Source organism: Drosophila busckii, chromosome 2L (assembly GCF_011750605.1).
Source record: "Drosophila busckii strain San Diego stock center, stock number 13000-0081.31 chromosome 2L, ASM1175060v1, whole genome shotgun sequence".
Classification (NCBI taxonomy): Eukaryota; Metazoa; Arthropoda; class Insecta; order Diptera; family Drosophilidae; genus Drosophila; species Drosophila busckii.
In genome coordinates, this window is record NC_046604.1 from 16770726 (window position 1) to 16791880 (window position 21155).

A 21155-nucleotide genomic window follows, 5' to 3' on the forward strand; every position below is an offset into this window, starting at 1 on the left:
AAAAAATTCTTTTTAATTGTGTGTGATTAAAACTATAAAAATGTAGTTAGAAAATTATTTATAAATAGACTTCATTCATTTTAAATAATATTTTAAAATATATTACGCTTTAAAAATATTTCTAAGCAATATTTCTAAGTGTATTGTGTGTATTCAATCAATCAAATAGCAGAAATTATAGCGCAGCTTTACTTTTAAGAGTTTGAAATAATTTTATTCATTTAAAAAATATTGTGTATTTTTAATTTGACTGAAAAGCTTGATTAAATTAATTCTAAATTAATATTATTGTTTATATATTTTTTTAAATAGTAGTTTAATTTTATTGAAGAGCAAAGTTTGCTTTAAATGTTAAACAGCGTTGAAAACAAAACTCTCAGCGCTCTCTTTAACGATCGCTGCCTAAAAAGTTCTCGCTCTCTTTAGTTTATGTTAGCGCTGTTAACGCGCTGTTATGTTAACTTAGCTAGCGCTGTGCTGTTATTAACGCTGCCAGCTTAAGCACAACTTACTTTGCTGAGAATTTCAATTGCATTTGCTGCACTTTCAACTTTATTTTTGCACTTAAGCCGCTTTGCTTTCATTTCTAAGTGCTGCCACAATTTGTTGCATAGCAATTTGCATGCCTCACCCACCCACACGCACTTGTTGCAATCAAAATTGCGCTTAATAAATTTGTGCTTGATTTTATGATTGACTGCGTGGGTTTCCCATTTAGTTGCAGTCACTATTAAGTTGAAGCTGCTGCTCTCAAGCAATTGTGACAATGAATTTGCAACGCAAAAATAAGAAACATGAAAGCCATAGAAAAGCTGCTGCTGCTGCTGCCATGTGCTATTTATCAAAGCAGCGCCATTCATTTGCACTTTGGGGTTACAGAGGCAAAACCAAAAGCAAAACCAAAGCAAAGCTAGAGCAGCGCGCTCCATATGTTGGCGCAAGGTTCAATGACCCCAGCGAACTGGCCAAGTAAATGCCTCGTTTTGAAAACTGAAGTAAACAGCCGCAGCCGCTGTAAGAACAACAAACAAATGTAAAAATCACTGGGCAATAATTTTTAATGTAAAACAGCGACGCATTGCTAGATGAGATCACTTGGACAAAATTAAAGTTGCGCTGCCCAAACGAAAATGCAGCTAGGCTAGGCTAAGAGGGGGTTGTGGGGTTGCATTAATAATAATTAACAGCAAGCGGCGATTTGACATCTGTTTGAAGTTTATGCTGGTGCCTCACTCAGACTCTTGCCAACTGCCGATGGAGTTATTACAATGAGCGCTATAAATAAACGCACAGCTGACGATCGGCACGCAACCAGCAGCAGCAGCAACTGCAAGAATTTAACTTTTGTTTTCACTGCTGCTGACTTCTGTTGAAGTTTGTTTTATTAATGTGACCCTATTGTGGCTAAAGCTGCAGCAATTTCATGAGTTGAGTGGGGAGATCAACAGTGTTTAACCTTCAGAGCTATCATAGCTAAAAGGCTGTAATATCAAACTTAACTAAAAGAATATTATGCTTGATTAAATATTTGACAGCAATTTCAATGCTAAGTCGTAACTACAACACTAGTTAAAATAAATAGAGCAATATTATTAGTGAGTTGAATTAAAACGCTTGAAGTAAAAACTTTAGTTTATATATTAGCAAAAACTTTAGTTGTAAAACAGACTTGCCACAGAAATCAACAGAGATCTCTTTATTTATTTAATGTCAACTATGTACAGTCGACAATAATGATTAAAGGATTACAAAAAGTATTAAAAATTAAATTTAAAAATTATTTAAATTTATGTTTTTGTTTTTAGATCTAAACTTATAGATTGGAAGTGTTAAGCAGACACAACATTCGTTGCAAGGATTGGGGAAAACCCAATCAGGTTTACATAAAAAAAATGCTAACAAAGATTTGAGTTAAAACGTTTTAAGATTTCTATTTTATATATGTAGCAAACACTATAGTTAGTTTAAAAACTTTAGTTTATAAAACAGGCTTGCCTAGAAATCAACAGAGGTCTCTTTAGTCTACTAGACTTGGAACTGGCTATGCCATAGGCTTAAGTTGCTCAAACTCAAGCTTAGCAGCTTTGAAGCTCTTGCAGAATTTATTTAACTAGTCAGGCGCCTAAGAGTTGCTACTAAATAACTAAAGCTGTAGCTCTTATGCCTAAAATAGCAATTAATAGCTACTAAAGTTAGCTTAGCGTTGCTTTTGGTTGAACTAAAGCTTGAGCTTCAAATTCTGTGGCACTAGCTAAATAACTAACCAATTTAATTAAAGTTTGATTAAAGTTTTGAGCTTAAGGTGCTGTGGCTAAATAACTAACAATACCTAAGCTTTGCTTATAAACTTTAAGACAAATTTATTTATTTTAATTCAACTCTGCAGTTTTTTAAGCTGTAGCTTGCTAGAAATTACTACAAGTCTAACTAAATTAAATTTGTATCATACGCTTTATATGTTTTTAACTTTAATTACGCTGCTGTTGCTGCTGCTTATAAAACTTGAAATACTTAACCCTAATTGTGTGCATGTTCCACTCAATTTGCTTTTGTCTTTAACAAATGCAAGCAGCAATTGAAGTTTTTGTTTATTTGATTGCTGTGTGGGCGTCACTCAGCAACAGAGAGAGAGAGAGAGGGAGAGAGCGAATTGTCTTGAGTTTGTCATTTGCCAATTGGCATTTTATATAGACAGACAGTCTGTTTGTTTGTGTATTGTAAATTGATATTTCCGTTGGGTGCAGTTCATAGCAACAACAAGCAAGAAGCATAAAAAATTTAATTTTACTAATAGTTATTTGATTTTATTTTCATTGCAGGTACGTACAAAGTTTAAGCGCAGCAATTTGTAGCGTAAGTTTTTGAAGCCACATGAAATGCAAACAAGGGTTAAGCTACGTGCTGCATTGCCAGTTTAATGGCTTAACCGTCCCCAGCTCTCAACTCTTTCTACTCTCCGCTTAATCTCTGCATCACATTTGCAGCTGCAGCTTCAGTTTCTGACAAATCATAAGCAACTGCACTTAATCAACAAAACGCAAAGCTGCGCCTCGAATTTCAAATTAAATCGCAGCCCGCGCCCTTGTCTAGACTTCCCTTCGAACTTCTCCAGCTCATGCAAATCATTTGCTGACCAATGCCAAAGTGCCCAAGTGGCTTTTGCTTTTTAATTGAATTCTTGGCCTGCACTCCACTCGATGTTTGCTTGTTGTTCAATTAGCCAAAAACACTTTGAAATGTGCAAATTGTTCAAGTTAATTAAGCAAATAGCTGCGTACTCTAGTTGAAGCTGCTGCCTAACTTAAGCCGCAGCTTAGCTTAGCTTAAGTAGCTCGGCTTAAGTTCTAGTGCGCTGCTGATTAGCAACTCAAGCTTAAGCTGGCTCTAAGCTGGAAACAAGTTGTGCCTGTTTTCTTATCTTTGTTATCTTTAAAAGCAAATTCGCTTGCAACAATAATAAGTAAACAAAAGATTTATTTTCGACAGTTTCATGAGTTTCGCTTGCTTAGCAATTTTTTGTGCTAAGCTCGAATTACTGCATACAGCAAATCGAAAATAAATAAAGTAATTTTACTTTTGTGCGCAGCATTTAACAAATATAAATGTAAACAAATTTATGCATTTATAAAAATTCGCACATATATTTAAATTAATGCTAAGCTAAGTAGCAAATTGTTCAAGCAAAATCTCAAGCATTTAAATCAAATATTTATGCATATTATTATTATATAATAAAGTTATGCATTTAAATTGAGTGTTGTTAATAAATTCTTAACAAAGTATTAAATTCATATTTGATTTTAAACATTGCTTTGTTAGCTCTTTAATATTTATGCATATTTATTGCAAAAATATTAATGAATTTAAATTGAATATTCTCACATTTGTTTAATAAATGTTTAACAATGCTTAATAATTGAATTAAATGTATATTTATTATTTATTAAATATTTACAAACTAGTAATGAATTTAAATTGAGTTTTGAATTGTTTATTGAGCTTAACAAATGCTTTGAAAATTGAAAAAATATTTCTAAAATATTTAAAAAAAAATAATGAATTTAAATTGAGTTTTAAATTATTTACAAAATAGTAATGAATTTAAATTGCTCTTTAAATTGTTTAACAATGCATTAAATTGTTATTTGAGCTTAATAATTGCATTGCAAATTGCAAAAATATTACTAACTTATTAACAAAAATATTAGTGAATTTAAATTGAATTTAAATTGTATAACAATTGCATTGAAAATTAAAAAAAAATATTTCTAAAATATTTAAAACATAATAATGAATTTAAATTGAATTTTGAATTCATAATAAAAATGCTCAACTTTGAACTTTGATGAGCTAATATTTGTGCTGGAGTTAAACAATTGCATTTAATATGCCAAGTAGCATATAAACAATTGAACTAACTGTTTGCATAATAAGCAAAGCGTATTAAACAATTTTATTTATAATTTACAATTTGTCTTAAGTAATAAATAGTAAGTTAGTTAGCCAAGCTGCTTTATTGATAATCAAAGCGCATAAATTGCAATCTTATCGCACTATGCTGTGTAAACTTGGCCAACATGGCTAACTTGGCCTTGTGACGCATTTGCTATTTATTAATAACTAACAAACGTACATTTTATTGATTTGCCAATAGACAAGTGCAAATTGCAGTGGCAGGTCAGAGGCAATAAATTGAGGACAAGGCTAGGCCAGCAGCTGTTGAGGGTTTTGAGTTTTATGGCCTAGGTCAACCTTATAAAGGGACACGTGTGTGCGCAGGACATTTGGGAAATGCCAAAATTAAAAAGCAATCAGCACTTAGCGCGAAAACAGCGACAGGGATTTACCAGCTGCTGAGTTCAGGTAGCAAGGCCCAGCTCAAAGCAAAGGGCAGTGCAGTGGGTGGGATTGAGGGTTGGACTTGGAATGCAGGTAGCTGTTGTACGCTTTATAAGCTGCGCGACGCTTGCAGTTGAGCAACAGTAGCAAAGCGAAGAGCAAAGCGTTAACATGGCCAGCACCACCACCTACACCTGCAAGCAATACATTGATCTGGCTAGTGCGGCTAGCTTGGAGCCTGGACACATGAGCACAAGCTATGAACTGGATGCAGCGCGCTTTAGTCAGCACGATTTGGGTTTATTTATGGAAAGTTTGGAAACCATTGCGCGCATTGAGCGCGAGCGTCATGAGCGACAGCAGCAGCGACGTGAGCGCAAGTTGCAGCAGCAGCGCATGGCGGAGCTGCAGGACGAGCGTTGTGTGAGTCCCACGCCAAGTGTGGAAGATGCAGTAGATGAGCCGCTTATGTATTTGGAAGCCAAGTGCATACCCTACGCTGTAAGCGAATCGCTGCCCATCAAGCAGCAGAGCAGCAACTCCAGCTCACCCACCTACGATACCTGCGATGATGAAGCCTATGGCAGCTCGGCGCACTCACCACGCAGCAGCGTCACCTACTGCAGCTGCACTGGATTGGAATCTGAGTCCGACTCCGCTGAGTCTGGCATTTATGGCGGCTCTTCAATGCGTCCACGCTCTGAGGTCTTAAGCAAACCCAAGCAGCGCTCCACACGCTCACGCATTATCAACATGGTGCTCAAACGTGAGTACGGACGCGCGCCTGCTACGCCGCCACCCGCCACCAGCACCTTGAAGCATCCATATCATTATCAATATGAGCATCTTACTTCCAAATCCCGACGCGGCATTGCCATCGATGCGGACTCACCCGAGGAGCGCTTCTTCGACAAAGCGCTGCGCTACTTAACATTGTAATAACAACGCTTAGCATAAGCATAAGCAGCTTTAGTTTACACTTTAAATTAATTAGTTAATATAGCTATATATAGTTTAGGCTGTTTGCAAAACATTTGAATTTAATAATAATAATTAGCAAAGCAAAGTGATTTAATTTTTTATTAACAAGCGTATTTAGATCTGCTGCAGAGTTGAGATTTTTATTTAATTCTCACACTCGTTTAGCATTTCCTTAAGCCACGTAAATTTATTTCAAGCTTCAACAACAAAATTGCAATTTATGAAGAATTATTTATGCTATACCAAAGTTTGTAGCTCAATTTTTAACATAGCTGCAATTTAATTTAATTTGCCAGCGTCTATTGTTTGCTCCACATTTAGTTAGTTAGCTATTGCTTTAAATTTATTTGCTTAAAACAAATGCACAAATAAATGCTTTAAATTCTACATACTCTTGCTATATTTAAATATATTTTTAGTGAAGAACAATCAGTTTACAATTATGTATGTGCTCTCTCTCTCTCTCTCTTTTATGCCAAGCTAAGCCACACATAAAGTTCAATGTGCTTATTGTCAGCTCAGCTAAATTGCCAAAGGACGCATTGACATGGAATAGTCAACGCCTTGTGGCAGCAACAGCAGCAGCTCAATAATCTGTGGCAAGTTAACAGAGCGTTAGCTTGTCAGTCATTGAATTTGAACTAAGCACTTGAAGTGTGTGGCCAAACCACAAATAGGCGAAGTGAGCTATGCTCTATAATAACTAAAATTGAAGCTAAATAAAATAATATAGTATAAATAATAATAATATAAAATAAAGTAGTATATAGTAGTAATATAGACAGGCAATTGTTAAAAAAATAGTTTAGCAGCCTTTGAATTTATATTTCTAAATGCCTTTTAAATAATAATGAGGAATTGCAATTAATACTAATGTTGCTATTTATGTTTTAAAGGCATAAATTCGAATCAAATTTGAATTTTAAAATAATTTCAAATAATCTAAGAAATTAGCTGCGTATTATTATTCTCACAGCCTGAAGGCCTTTGTTGCTCTGGCTATACCAATTGTACCACAGAATTTAATTCTAGGCTACAATAAATAAATACAATTATTATACTCAATTATTTGAATCATCTGGCATAATCAGGCTTTATATTTCAATTATATTTCAATAGTAATGACTAGTAGTTGAAATATTTTACCTAAGCAATAATACAATTATTTTTTAAAAATAATTTAATTGCTTTATACAGTAAGTTAAAATTGAATAGCTATGCAACTATATTTTTTCTTTGTATTTATGCTTATATTTATTTTATTTTATATATATTTAATTAATATTCTAAATGCCTATGTGCTTTAATAGTTTAATATTTTATTTTAACGCTTATTAAGCTGCTTTGTATTACGTTTATGTGCGTTTAACTTGCTTTTATATATATTTTTATATTATTATATACTAACATATCAAAGCGCACAACTCAATGCGCTTTAGCTCAGCATTTTGACTAGCGGCAACGCCGCCTGTTGCTTTTCACAACTTTTTGTTTACATTGCCGTACACAGGGTGCTGCATGCACAGGGCTGCGCATCCTTTTGCTATAAAAGCTGCAGGAGCTTTCATACAATGGACATGCGCTAAAGCTGCTATAAAAGCAGCAAATTGACTTTGGGCAAACTTGTTCGCTGTCGCTGTAGCGCAGTATCTAACATACATTCAAAAGCGTAGCATACATTTCGGCGTCGAAAATGTTGCTCAGCACGTAGCTCGTGTTTCAAAGTTCGTGTGTGTGTGTTTCAGTGTGTGTGTGTGTGTGTTTTGTTGCATGTCGCGCGCGCCATGAATGCTCAAGTAAAAGCCCAAATTTACTTAATTAATTTAGTCAATGTCAGTGGGGTGGGGTTGGGTGGCGAAGTCTTAAAAGTGAACAATAAAATTGCAGAGACAACAAAAAAAAAAGAAATTTGCAAAGCGCTGCGCTGTTCCCTTGACAATAAAATATGAATTGATGCGCGCGCTGCGCCAAAAGCAAAATGCTATATAGATTATATATACACACATACATGCATGTATAAGGAAATGCACATGTATGCGTGTGTGTGTGTGTGTGTCTATTGGTGCGTGCGTTTGACACTTTTTTTAGTGATTTGGCATGTGTTAAGGTCAAACTTGAATGAAATTTTCATGCTGCGCGTTAAAAATAAAAAAATATTTGAAGCATACGCAGCGGCGCATAGAGAAAACAAATTTCGGGGTGTGCCACTTGCAATTTTTAGCTGTGTGTGTGTATTAGACTTTTTATTGACTGCGCCTTTGCGTGTATGCGTGTGTGCTAATTGAGTTTTGTCTATCTGTGTGTGTGTGTGTGTGTTGCAACTAAAAGCTCTTTGTATTTTCTTTCAAAATTCCAAACAACTAACAGCTTATAAACAAAAAAAAATAGCAACAATATAATAAAGAAACAACAATAATGCTGCAATACGATCAGGTAAATAATGTATGCAACAATTACAAAAAAAAAAGCAGCACCCCACACCGCCCCCCGCTAGCCGGCATGACCCACATACAACGCTCAACTGTTTCCGCTTAGCCAAACGCTGGATTCAATTGCAACTGCAACAGCAGCAACAATAATTGTGATTGTCAAAGCTGACGACAGCAGCAGCTTTCACTACTGTCGCTGCTGCTTCTTCTTCTTCTTATTGTTGTTGCACCTGCAAGTGGCACAAGTGGCGTTGCTTACGTGTATGACGACTGTGATTAACTTTTGTCTGTCTGTCGCGTGTTCTTTTGCCAACTCAAAATGTTGCCAGCACTTGCTCTGACATTGTTTACATGCGCCAAAGGGGTTGGGGGTGGGGGCTGTGACTTGACTCAAGTTTTTGCTATGCACTTGAAATCTTTTTATTAAGCACTTGCCTTGAGAGCTGCAAGCACATGATGTGTCTAAGTTGCAACAGAAGGTTGCACCAAATCTGGCAATAAAATATAACAAAGCACACTACACAATAAATTTAAATTTATATGAGTTTAAAATCCAGCAGTGCTTAGTATTATTTTTGTAAAATTTATAATTTATTTGTAGTAGAATTTAGTGACTCAATGTCAATTATTTGCAAGAATTATTCTTTTTATATATAAACGACTTGGAACAATTTATACGAATTTATATAATATTTGAGCACAATTGTGCTTAGTACTTTTTTTTATATATATACTTTTTTTATATATGAATTTAGTTACTCAATTAATCTCAGCTGCTTGTTATATTAATTACTACAAAGAATTATCCTAAATGAGTTCAAACAATTTATTTGAGTTTATACATTTTAGTACTTTTTTGTTTAAATTTCCGTTGATTGCTTTAGTTACTCAATGCTTTTTATTTATAATTCCTTAGACTGCACTGAATCAATTAAACTTAGCTGCTTATTTTTATTTGTTTTGTCAGCTACTTGCAAGAAATTTGCCTTTGCTTTTCGACTATGAACAAATTTATTTGAATTTATATATTTGAGCTCAACTGTGCTTAGTACATTTTTATTTATTAATAAGTTGATTGCATTTAATTATTCAAAGTGCCAAGTGCTTTTTGTTTAGGACTCAGCTAAATCAATTAAACTTAGCTGCTCATTTTATTTGTTGTCAGCTATTTGCAAGAAATTTGCTTTTGCTATTTCGACTATGAACAAATTCATTTGAATTTATATAATATTTGAGCTCAAACTGTGCTTAGTACTTTATGCTTAATAAATAAATTAAATGCATTTAGCTAGTCAATGGCTAGTGTCAAGTAATTTTTATTTATAATTTATAGAACTCAGCTGAATCAATTAAACTTAGCTGCTTATTTTATTTGTAGCCTCAACTGCTTGCAGAAAATATCCTTTTGCTATTTCGATTCATTTTTTGAATTTATATAATATTTGAACTCAACTGTGCTTAGTACATTTTTATTATTAATAAATTTATTGCATTTAATTAATCAAAGCTTAGTGCTTTATACTTTTTCTTCATAATTAATTAAACTGAAGTAAATAAATGAAACTTAGCTGCTCATTTTATTTGTTATATCAGCTACTTGCCAGAAATATTCTTTAAAATATAATAATTCCGCCTAAAATATTCACAGCTCGCATGAGATTTGTAACTGTCATATCAAGATCTGCTTACCTTACCTTACCTAATGCTTCATTTACATTTAACAGCCCACATATTTATTATATTTATCAAAGCTTCTCAGTCTCTCACTCTTGTCTCTGTCTCTGCCTTTGACTGTTGCCATTTACATTTAACCCAGATATGTCTCATGCCTTGAGTTTTGTTTTGCATGTAAATTGCACAAAAATATTTATCTCTGTGGCTGACGGCTCCAGCATCTGCAAGTTTGATGTTGCTGCTCAAATAAAACACAAACAAAACTTTGTTGTATACAAAAACTTTGTTGGCTTGACTCATCACACAAACAAACAGCAAAAAAAAAACCCTGACCTCAAACAAAAATAATCAAAATTATAACATTCAACTGTCTCGTTGCTAAGCTCACGCAATAAATCTTATTGAGGTGGGGGGTGGGGCTGAGTTTGGCAACAAGGGTGGAACAATCAATAATAAGATTGTGACTAAGACAAGGACACCAGGACCTGTTGCTATGGCAGGAATAATTTAGAGCATGTTTAGCACAGATTTTCTTTTTGTTTTTTGAAAGAGTTGAACTAAAGTTTTGTGGCAGCAAAAGAGTTGAAACTTTAAAGTGAATTTGGGCAAAAGTTTAGCTCAAGTGACAGTCAGTTTAAGTTAAGTTAAGCAGCAATTAGAATCACTTTAAATAATGTTTAAAAATTCTAAAAAATTATATATACTTATTATACATTTGATGTTAAAACTTGCCAGTTGTCGTGCATAAAGAAATTAACGAAAAATTTATAGGCTGCAATTTGCAATTCGCAAGATTCATTTAGAGCTCAATAACAAATGCGAATTTATTTATTCATTAATGGCAGCTTTCATTTAGCAATTTTTTTAAAGATTTTGTTGTAAATAATAGAAAATATGCAAAGTTTTCAGAAAGTGAATTTTAAAAGCTAAAACATTTGGGCAAAAGTTTAGACAGTCAATTGAACTTAAGTTAAGCAGTAATAATTTATTACTTGCAATTATAAACAAAACATACTGCTGACAACTTTAAATAATGTTTAAAAATTCTAAAAAAAAATTATATTTATATATATTTGATAAAACTTGCAGATGCTGTTTCAAATAAATTGTAAAAAAATTTATTAGGCTGCGGTTTGCAATTTATTAGCGCTCAAAATATAAATTAATATTTAAAATATACTTAAATTATTAAAGTATTACAAAAATATTATATATGTAAATATATATTGTAAGCAGCTTGCAATTTAGCATATTTTTTAAAGCTTCAGTTGTAAATAATAAAAAATATGCATAAAGTTTTCAAAAAGTTTTTTTGCAACTGCGTTTGTTTATATTTAAAATTATGTTTATACAATTTATACTCGAATATAATTTGATAATTTCTCTAACCTATTGCTGTCTCTTTCTGGTTGCAGCCACCCGAGAACGAGCTACAGAAATCGCATGAGCACAATCCGGCGGCGCTGAGCGAGCATCAGCTGCGTGTGCAGGCGTCGCTGCAGCGTCTGAACATCCCCGACTGGTTCCGCCAATACAATCAGAATGCCGCACGGTCGCCAGATGGCGCCACAATTGCAGCCAATGCTGCAGCAGCCGCCGGCGCTTATAAGCCTGGCAACTTTACAAGGAAACGCACACAGGACTCGGGTCGCTGGCAAGGACTCAACTCGAAGACAACATCGCTGAGTTCGCTGGGCTCGCAGCGCTCCGATCGCAGTCCGCTGCTGTTGAGTCCATCGGCGCACAGTCATCATGGCGGCCAGAGCCAGAGTCAGGGTCAGGGACAGGCTCAGGGAGCGGGCGCCACACGCTGGTCCACATCGCATCTGAACTCGACGCAAACCTCGCCCAGCGTTTCGCAGCGCGGCAGCTTTGCGCGCGGCGCGCCCATCAACAGCAGCTTCATGTCCGTGGCCAGCGGCAGCAGCAGCGCCGGCGGTCCAGGCGGCGTCCTACGCAACTCGTATCGACAACCATATCTAGGCTGGCGCAGCACAGAGAAACTATCGCAGCGCACGCCACACGAACGGTGAGTGAGCAAAAGCAACAGACCAATGAGCTGATCTAACTAATGCGCTTTAATTGCAGTTTGGCCAACTCGCTGCTGGCGCAACGCACTTCACCCACAGCAGCAAATGGCGGCGTGCGCATGCTGCAGCCAGCGGCTGTGACGCCGGAAATACAAAGCTCCATCAAGGAAGTGACCTCGGCCATTGTGCACTATGTGAACGATCAGCAGCAGCAACAGCAGCAGCAGCGCAGTCGCTCAGCGAGTCCCAATTCGAGGTAGGCAGCGGTTCAAACTACAAAGCGCACCTCAAGCCGTTGCACCTACACAAAAACTGATTTGTTCAGTTTATATATCGCTAATATATATGAGCGTACAAATGTTTTTTAGTCATAGCTACAAATTCACTTTTCACCCCACACTATTCACCACGCTGTATTTTATTCAACTCAGTCCTCAGCACTTTATATTTTCATTTCTTTTCTATACTTTCCAACCCAACCTATGTATATACCGTAGCTATCTGTAAAATCATAGAACAAAAATCTCAACAACTCAGCGTAGCAGTTGAAGAATTTAAAGCTGCAGCTGCCCACATGTGTGTGTGTCTGAGCCCGCGCCCACTTCAGCGATGTCAGAGGTAAGCTCAAGCCTCGCAAAGCAGCATCAACGTCTTCTCATGTGGCTAACCTCTGACTAATCTGCACATAACACGCACTATATGCGTATATATATTTGTGTTTGTCTGTGGCGCTTTTACTAACACACTAAACTAAACTTTCACCTCAAAAACTTTTGATTAGAAGTGCAAAATTTCCCTGCCTGGCTGTTGGCCAAGTTGTAAATTTTATTTATTTAGGTCAACTTCAGCCAAACAGTTGCCAAAAGCAAAACGTAGATGCTTCAGAAGTGCAGCACAATCAATAAATATAAATTGTTATATAGCTGAGAGATAGAGTAGAATACTTCGATGTAGATAAGTCTAAAATTTATGTGCTAGCAATTAGTTGAGACTCAATTGCTGTCTCAACTTAATTTATTTGCTTTATTTATAGCAAATTGCGGATTTAATTCAAATATTAATTCATTTGCTTTATGTACAGCATACTGGGTCTAACAAATCTCTGCTAAATTTAATTCAATTAATTCTTAAAATTCTTTTTTAACTATTGCACATTTTACTTAGTGGCATATTGTAGCATTTAATGTTATAATTATTTTATTGTGGAATATTATTGGAAAACTATAAATACTAGATAAAACAATAAGCACTAGATAAAACTTGAACTGCTTCTAATTTTAATTATATTTTATTATATTAGTCCACAGCAAATATTAAAATAAATAATACTTAATATTTGTTGTAGAGTCATAATTAAAATTAGAAGCAGTTTAAGTTTTATCTATTGCTATATTTTTAAGAAGCAGCAAATTTTATTTTGATAAATAAGTAGTAAAGACTGCAGCTTTAAAAATATTTTAAAATTTCATTTAGCATTGTTTCAGTTAAGTGCTACAATTTTCTTTAATTTTTAAAAGTGCAAGAATATCAAATATTTGTTATAAAAACAAGCAGCATTAGCAGTTTATATATTTCAAATATCAAAAATGCTTATAGAATTCTTAGCTTGCAGTTTATTATATATTTGTATATATGTATAATTTTAGATTCCTTAGCTTGTTTATTATTTAGTTACAAATTCAACCATATATTTTTTATATATATTATATATATACTCTTACATCTCTTAGCTTGTCACTTTACTGTTTAATTACAAATGCAAGCACACACTTTATTTCTATACAAACAAACATTAGACGCTTAGCAGGCTTTTAACTATTATTGTTATATTATATATGCATTTAAATTCTCCCCCCCAACTTGCTTTGCATATTTAAATGCTACAACTGCATTTCCATTAGCACTAGCATATGAATTCAATTTACGTGCTATTTATTTTTTATACAAAGCCAGTTTGCCATGCAACGTTGTAGCTCTAGCTATAATTACTATATTTAAGTGAGGTCCTTGTAGCAAACACACACACAGACACACATAATGTACAGCAACTTCGCCTGTTATACAATGAAAGTCAACACAGGCAAGCTACAGACACTTTGAATATAAAATGAAGCATTGGCAGCATCAACAACAATTTGCACAATGGTCAAGTAGAGTGAATGAAATTGATTCCACACATATGGCGCTCTGTCATTTAATGTGTGTGTGTGTAGTGGTGAGGGCAGAGCAGTGGCCATTAATAAGGTTGAATAAAAAGTGGACGTCGCCATGCAATTTAAATGTCAACAATGCAAACGACAGAGCGCAGCTCAAACCAACACAAGGTGCTGCCAATCATTATGAAAATCAATAACATTAAAGTGGAGCAATCAGACAATACAGGGTGTGTAGCCAAGAGCATTAGATGTAGTGAAATATACATAAAGTCTGAGCATAAAGTTAGTGCATGGCCCAAGTTTAGTTTTAGTAGCAACATTATGTTGCATAGTTTATGGCGCCAGTTGGTCGCCTCCTGTTTCCAGGCACCAACCCTAGCACAGCAGCCAGCCAATCGCTCTCGCTTGCTCTCTCGCGCTTGTGTGGCCCCAAGCTAACCCAGTTTTATGCTCTCGATCCCACATTTGGGTGCCGCTGCTGCTACTTTTGGTGCTTCACCAAGCCATTGGCAGCTCATTCGTGCGCCATCTCTCTGCTTGCAAACGTGGCTCGCTCGTCTCGCGTATTAAATAACAAAAGCTTAAATTTGTGCTTATTATATAAAGTAAGTGCAATTTGTTAACAATTTGCATATGTTGCCAAAAAGTTGTCTGTGGTTAGTGCCACAATTTTGCGCTGTTTGTGCCACAAGTGCAGGCCCTAAGTGAGTCACAGCTGCTGCTGCTGCCGCCTGTGACGTCACATATTGATTTTTTGCACTGCGCTGCGCTTTCTTTGGTGTTTGTTTATTAACAAAGCAAATTTGCTTTAAGCCATTTACTTATTCCGTTTGCTTTTGTGTCTCTTTTACAGAAAGTGCTGGCTGGAGAGCAGCTTTGTGGGCACACGTCCGCTGGACTCACCACAAACACCCGTCATCGATACCAGCAGCAGCAGTCCGCCCGCCCAGCATCAGCATCAGTTCCACTTGGATGCCACATCGGTGGTTGCCCAGCAGCCGCCCTTACGCATGAACGGATTGAGTCGAGTTGGCGGCGGTGGCGGTGAGTCCACCATTTATATCTGAGCTGCGCCCCCCCCAAAACAACAAATTTAGCTCTCATAATCATTTGTTTACACACACACGACTTTTCTGTTCTTTGTCTGCACACACACACACACACAAGAAGAAAAAAAGTGTTACGAAGTTCAATTAACTGAACCAATTGTATTTAGTATGTAGTGTTTGCTATAGAACATTTATAATTTCTGCATTTGTATTCAAAGCAAACATTGTTTTTAATATTTGTATATTACACACACACACACACACATTGAAAACGATTTATACACACACAATTGACAAATTTGAATTTGCTCAAATATCTAGTGTTAACTTGCGTAGCTTTTAGTGCTATATATATTTTAAACTTATGCTATTTAATTTTTATATAATTGTAATAATAAACACACACAGCTATTATATAATTTTCTTTAAATTGTATTATTTTGTATTGTCAGCTACTACTATTTTTGTATTTATAGCATACTTATCTGCGCATAAGTTTGCCATGAATTTTGATCATGTTATTCATTTAATCACACACACACACACTCATACACAAGTGCAACAAACAAATTTATGTTTAATTTGGAATTTTCAATTTTAGGCTTGGTTTTTAAAATTCGAACAATTCATTTGCGTTTACTAATTGCCCATTTTTAATTAACAATAGCTGACAATGTTGTTTTTAAGCGTGCTATAAATTTTATATATTGTATTATTACAACGAACAATTTTACTTTACAATTTATTTTAAACTTATATTTTGTATAAATTACTATAACGAGTGTGCTTTATATAAATTTATAAAGCGGGCACAGCCCACGCTATTGGTGGCTACAATAAAAAGAAAAACAAAGCAATTGTTTTATATTTTAAATGACTTGTTTTTATTATTTGCTTGTTTTACATAGTATGCTAGTATGCTTGTTCACTTGTACATATGACATTTTTTCTCAGTGTAATACATTGATTTTGTTTACGTCACTCATTTAGACAAATAACTATATGCGCTATATTTGATTTGATAAAGCCTAACAACAATTCATTTTTATATTTCTTATATTTTGATAACAATTTTTGTGCATTAATTTGAAATATGTAAACGAAATGCAACAAATGCAAATTTGGCTAAATGCAAAATGAACAAATATTTGAAATTGCATCTAAAGCGCCTGAACGCTCGTTGAGCAATGCATCGCTAGAAGATGTCTTAGCCTCACTTTTAGGACTGCCAACTACCTCCTCCTCCAACAACAGCCACAACACCAACAACAACAACAGCAACAATACCAACAACAACAACAACAGAACCCAAACGGCAACAGGGTCCTCGACGACAGGTATGAACCTGTAAGTTCTTGTTCCAATATAAGCGATACCCAAACAAACAAAAAAAAAATGAAAACTTAAATAACAACAAAAATATTATTTGTGTGAAAAGTTAAACTGAAATATGTAAAAAAATGAAGCAACTGGGTCTAGGCAAAATACAAAACTGTTAAACTGTTTGTTGTTCGCTTTATATACTATATATAACTATATAATCTCTGCCTATATAATCCAAAACTATACTCAGTGCTAAGCTATACTTCTCTATAAAGATTTTCTATTCTGTTCTGTAGTTTGATTTCTTTCTCATTTCTCATGCCTGCTAAGCGCATTTACTAACTAACTAAACTAGCTCATCTATTTATACAACTTTTTGTTCTAGCTAAATTACACTGAGAAAAAAAAACAAGACATACACTTACATTGCGCTGTCAAAAATTGAATATACACTAAGGACCTAAAGCTAATCCCAGCATGCTGACCTAGAGTTCCAATTGGACCATAAATAGTTTCAGTTACATTTGAATGCTCCTCATTGTTGTTGTTATTGTTGAACGAAGCGACTTGCGTGCGATTTGCTTTATTAATTTTTGGCTTCAACTATTGCAGCTACAGCTAATCGTCAACAGCTGGAGGTGGAACAGCAGCTACTGCGTCGTCGCAGCGAGGGTGACGCACCCAAGCAGCAGCAGCAGCAGCAGCAATCACAGCAAGCCCAAACGCATACGCAATCCCAAGCGGGAGCAGCAACTAGTCATAAGCATTCCAATCAGAGCCAGAGTCAGAGCAATGTCTGCAGTCGACGCATATCGCTGGACGACGCCAACGCCCATCAGGAGAAAGGCGGCAATGCAGGAGCAGCAGCAGCAGCTGGTGGAGCGGAGCAACTGCAGATCCGTTGCCGCAACACCAAGTGCGACGCCAGCGCCACGCCGGCCGATGCCAAAAAGCTTTACAAGTCATGCCACAATTGTAACCATCTATACTGTTCACGTGAGTGTCGGCGCATCCACTGGGAGAAGCATCGCAAGGCGTGTCTGCACTCGCGCGCCTCCAACCTCTGCCGGCAGCTGCTAGCCACCTGCAAGGACGATCTCGACTCGCAGCGTCATCTCAGTCTGCTGGCGCGCAAGGGCAGCTTGTCGCAGGGGCGTGGCGTAGTGCGTGTGCTCTTCCGCAGCGCCGAGGCGGCGGAGGGATTCATCAAGCATGGATTTCAGTGCATGGGCGAGGCCAGCTATGTGCGCTGGCCGGATCTAATGCCAGCCGAAATGGGCCTGGAGCTGTACTCGGAGCTGCTTAAGCTTAGCACCGAATACAAGCCGGAGTCGAAAATGTTAATCTACGTGGCCATTTGTGTGGTGTCTGAAGCGCCGGGCATGGGTCAAGCGCCAGTGCGCTGGGAGCGGCAGCTTGTCTCACGCTGTGCCAAGCTGAAGCTTTGCAAGAGCGTGCTGGCCGAGCTGGAGCTGGCGCAGCAGGCGCTGCAACAGCCGCTGGCCGTTGTGGCTGTGCCCGAGCGCACCGAGATACTCATACTCACCTTTAATCCCGGCCTGCGCACCATGCCCGGCAACCGCGAGCTCATACTCTCCAACATACTGGACATACTCAGCCGGCGCGGCGTGCTGCTGCGCAAACACTATCCGGAGATCTATCAGCGGCTGCAGACCTACACCGAGGGCCAGACGGACAAGTTCAATCCGGTAACGCTGCATCCGCGCGACTCGCAAACGGGTCAGAGCTTCGTTTGCATCATCATGCCCGTGCATACGGATAGCGAACTCATCAAGCTGCCCTCGGCAGCAGATGGCGGCGGCAATCGTGTCACCACCATTGACGTTGGTTCGCCGGCAGCGCTTGCCCAGCTGGACGACGATGAGCTGCTCACACGCACAACGCCAGCAAGTTGATCCCAAGCTCGACGCAGCGGCAGTGCCACGCCTCCACATTCACTGCACGCCTACATCGATGCCATGGAGAGCACGCGCATGTGAGAGACAACGCTCCCCACTCGCTTCCAACTCTTTACTGCTCTTAAGCTCTACGCTCTTAACTCTCACTTTCGTATATCAGTAGAGCCCTCCAACTCTCTATATCAAAAGCAAATTAAAATTATATAAAACATATATACACTTGTTGTCTGATACACCATGAAATTGAAATTATAATCAGGCATAGGCTCTCGCTCTATTTATTGTTTATATAACTATTACTAATACTATTTCCAAGCAGCTTTAATAACTCGTATATCTAGGAGCTTATGAACGACCACACACAGTCACACACATGCAAAAGCTGAATGCTGCGAAAACTGCTGTTCGAGCGCGACAATTGTAGTAACTTAACTGAGTTCCTTAATTTTCCACTGCACTGTAACCAAATCGCAACCAAACCAATGTAATGCGTTTGTTTATAATCCTGCAGCTTCCAAGCCTAACAAAAGAGTAATAATATATGCTAAGACAGTAACTAAACACTTGAAAGTTTGATACCACACTCTAGCTTAAGCCGAAACACACTTACATACAGTTACAATTTCCTATAAATGCAAACACAGCTCGAAGCATAACCTCACTTTTTATAATGCAATACACACACACACAGACACACACATACTACAAACGATAAACGCTCTTATTTATATATAATTATAAGTCTATGTGTTAATTGCAACAAAATCAATCATTTGAATGATTTGCCTATGGCCTTATTTAAAGTTTGTTGACAATTTGTTCAGTCCCAGTCCAGACATTAGCCTTTTTGCATTAGGTTTATAATTTATGCATAAGTAAATTGCAAATCTAGGTTAGCTTAAATATATGCATACATACATACATACATCAATTAGTTAAATTTGTCTACTAATTACTACGGTTAGAGTTGAAAATCAAAAACGATTTGTATTTAATTTCTCATTGTTAGCTAACATAAATATTTAGAGCATTAACCCTCTAACATTTCATTTGCTAGCTCAAATTGCTTAACTACTTACAACAATTTATACAGCTGTTTGTGTAAATAAATCAAATTTACATTCACACTCTCACATATATACAAAGAATACATAACGGCGCTTAAATGATCTTAAAGCAACATCATTAGTTTCCACAAACAAACGGAATAAATAAATAATTTGAATTGTTTAGTACTTTAAGAAAAAACTTCAAAAACAATAAATTAAATGCATTCAACATATTTAATAGCATATTTTGTCAACTTAATAATGCTTAGTTTAAAAAGAACTAAATTCATTTTGAATGTAAAAGTTCAGTTTGAATTGCATATTAATGAAAACTGGATGCTGTGCTGAAGTTAAGTACACGGTAAGTCGATTAAGTATTTTATTCATTAAAGACAATACATAGCAGAACTCTATATTAAAAGCAGCAGCGATTAAATGACAAACAATATTTTTATTTCGAAAAAATGTTTTTCTGCGTTATTCCCGTATTGATGCCAAAAACATAGTTGCTTTATTTTTATTATTAAATGCAGTTTTACTCAGATGCATCTCACGATGGCATGTAACTCCGCAATCGGATGAAATTTTACTGAATTTACGGCTTATCAAAGTGCGATATTTCACAAAAATTTTGTCTTGTTATGTTTACTATTTTAAGTTCATAACTTCTTCAAATAATTGTTTAAACAAACCATGTTTGAACTCATTTTAATTGTTAATGCTACGCCCACATAAAATGGTATAGAACATCCAAATCGGATGTGTTTTAGCCGAGTTATAGCTTCGCAAAGTTCGAAATTAAGCAAAAAGTTACTCTTCAGCATTGGTTTTGTTGCCATAACTTTGTCAAAACAATTTATTTATTGATCGAACACAACAGTATATGTTTATTTAGTATCTCATGAGTAAATAAAGCCTAAAAACACTTCTGTGCGATTTTTTTTGGCTGAGATATAGCTTCTCAAAGTTAGAAAAGTTGATAAGAAATGAAGACGGCATTATTTTTGGCAAAAATTAGGGGTTACATCACGTGTTTTGCCAAAATATCGAAAATCGTAGACTTTCCAAGTTGAATGCAGTTTTATTCTTATGCATCTCACGAGTCTAACATGGCATGAAACTGTGAAATCGGATGCTTTTTTGCAGAATTACAGCTTATTAAAGATTGATATTTCACGGAAATTTGGCTTGTTTGCTTACTGTTTTGTTCATAACTGTTTTGTTCATAATTGCATCCGATTGCGGAGTTTCGTGCCTTGTTAGACTCGTGAGATGCATAAGAATAAAACTGCATTCAAACTTCTGAAGTTTTCGATTTTCGATATTTTGGCAAAAAACGTGATGTAACCCTGAAAATTTTGCTTAAAAATTGGATGCCGTCTTTCATTTCTTATCACTTTCTAACTTTGACAAGCTTTATCTCAGCCAAAAAAATCGCACAGAAGTGTCATTTAGGCTTAATTTACTCATGTGATACTAAATAAACATATGCTGTTTAGTGTTAGATTAATAAATAAATTGTTTTGACAAAGTTATGGCACAAGAAAACCAATGCTAAAGAGTAACTTTTTGTTTAATTTCAAACTTTGCAAAGCTATAACTCAGCTACAATATGCCTTACACGGTCAATTTGTTGGCGTGGAAAGCACAATTAAAATGAGCATAAGGTTGTATGATATAAAAATTATTTGGCGAAGTTATGAACA

At 36.2% G+C, this 21155-nt stretch overlaps 2 protein-coding genes across 6 annotated transcripts in view; both read left to right on the forward strand.

Moving 5' to 3' along the window:
- Positions 1–19651, forward strand: part of LOC108607683 (transcription initiation factor TFIID subunit 1) — a 48120-nt gene extending 28469 nt beyond the window's left edge. The window contains exons 1-6 of one of the 5 annotated variants that reach the window (XM_017998644.2): positions 8209–8253; positions 11339–11952; positions 12012–12209; positions 14963–15153; positions 16325–16495; positions 17094–19644. In XM_017998644.2, coding sequence (XP_017854133.1) covers positions 8236–8253; positions 11339–11952; positions 12012–12209; positions 14963–15153; positions 16325–16495; positions 17094–18397 — 2496 coding nt within the window. In that variant the 5' untranslated portion in view covers positions 8209–8235 and the 3' untranslated portion in view covers positions 18398–19644. Of the gene's footprint in view, positions 1–8208; positions 8254–11338; positions 11953–12011; positions 12210–12450; positions 12544–14962; positions 15154–16324; positions 16506–17093 lie in introns of those variants that run through there. The other 4 variants (XM_017998640.2, XM_017998642.1, XM_017998641.2 and 1 more) reach the window with 4 other exon arrangements.
- On the forward strand, positions 4846–5801 carry LOC108607684. The gene has a single exon (XM_017998645.1). It carries the CDS (start codon positions 5011–5013, stop codon positions 5776–5778), a length of 768 nt encoding a protein of 255 aa, XP_017854134.1. The 5' UTR covers positions 4846–5010; the 3' UTR covers positions 5779–5801.
- Positions 19652–21155: the final 1504 nt, after the last annotated feature.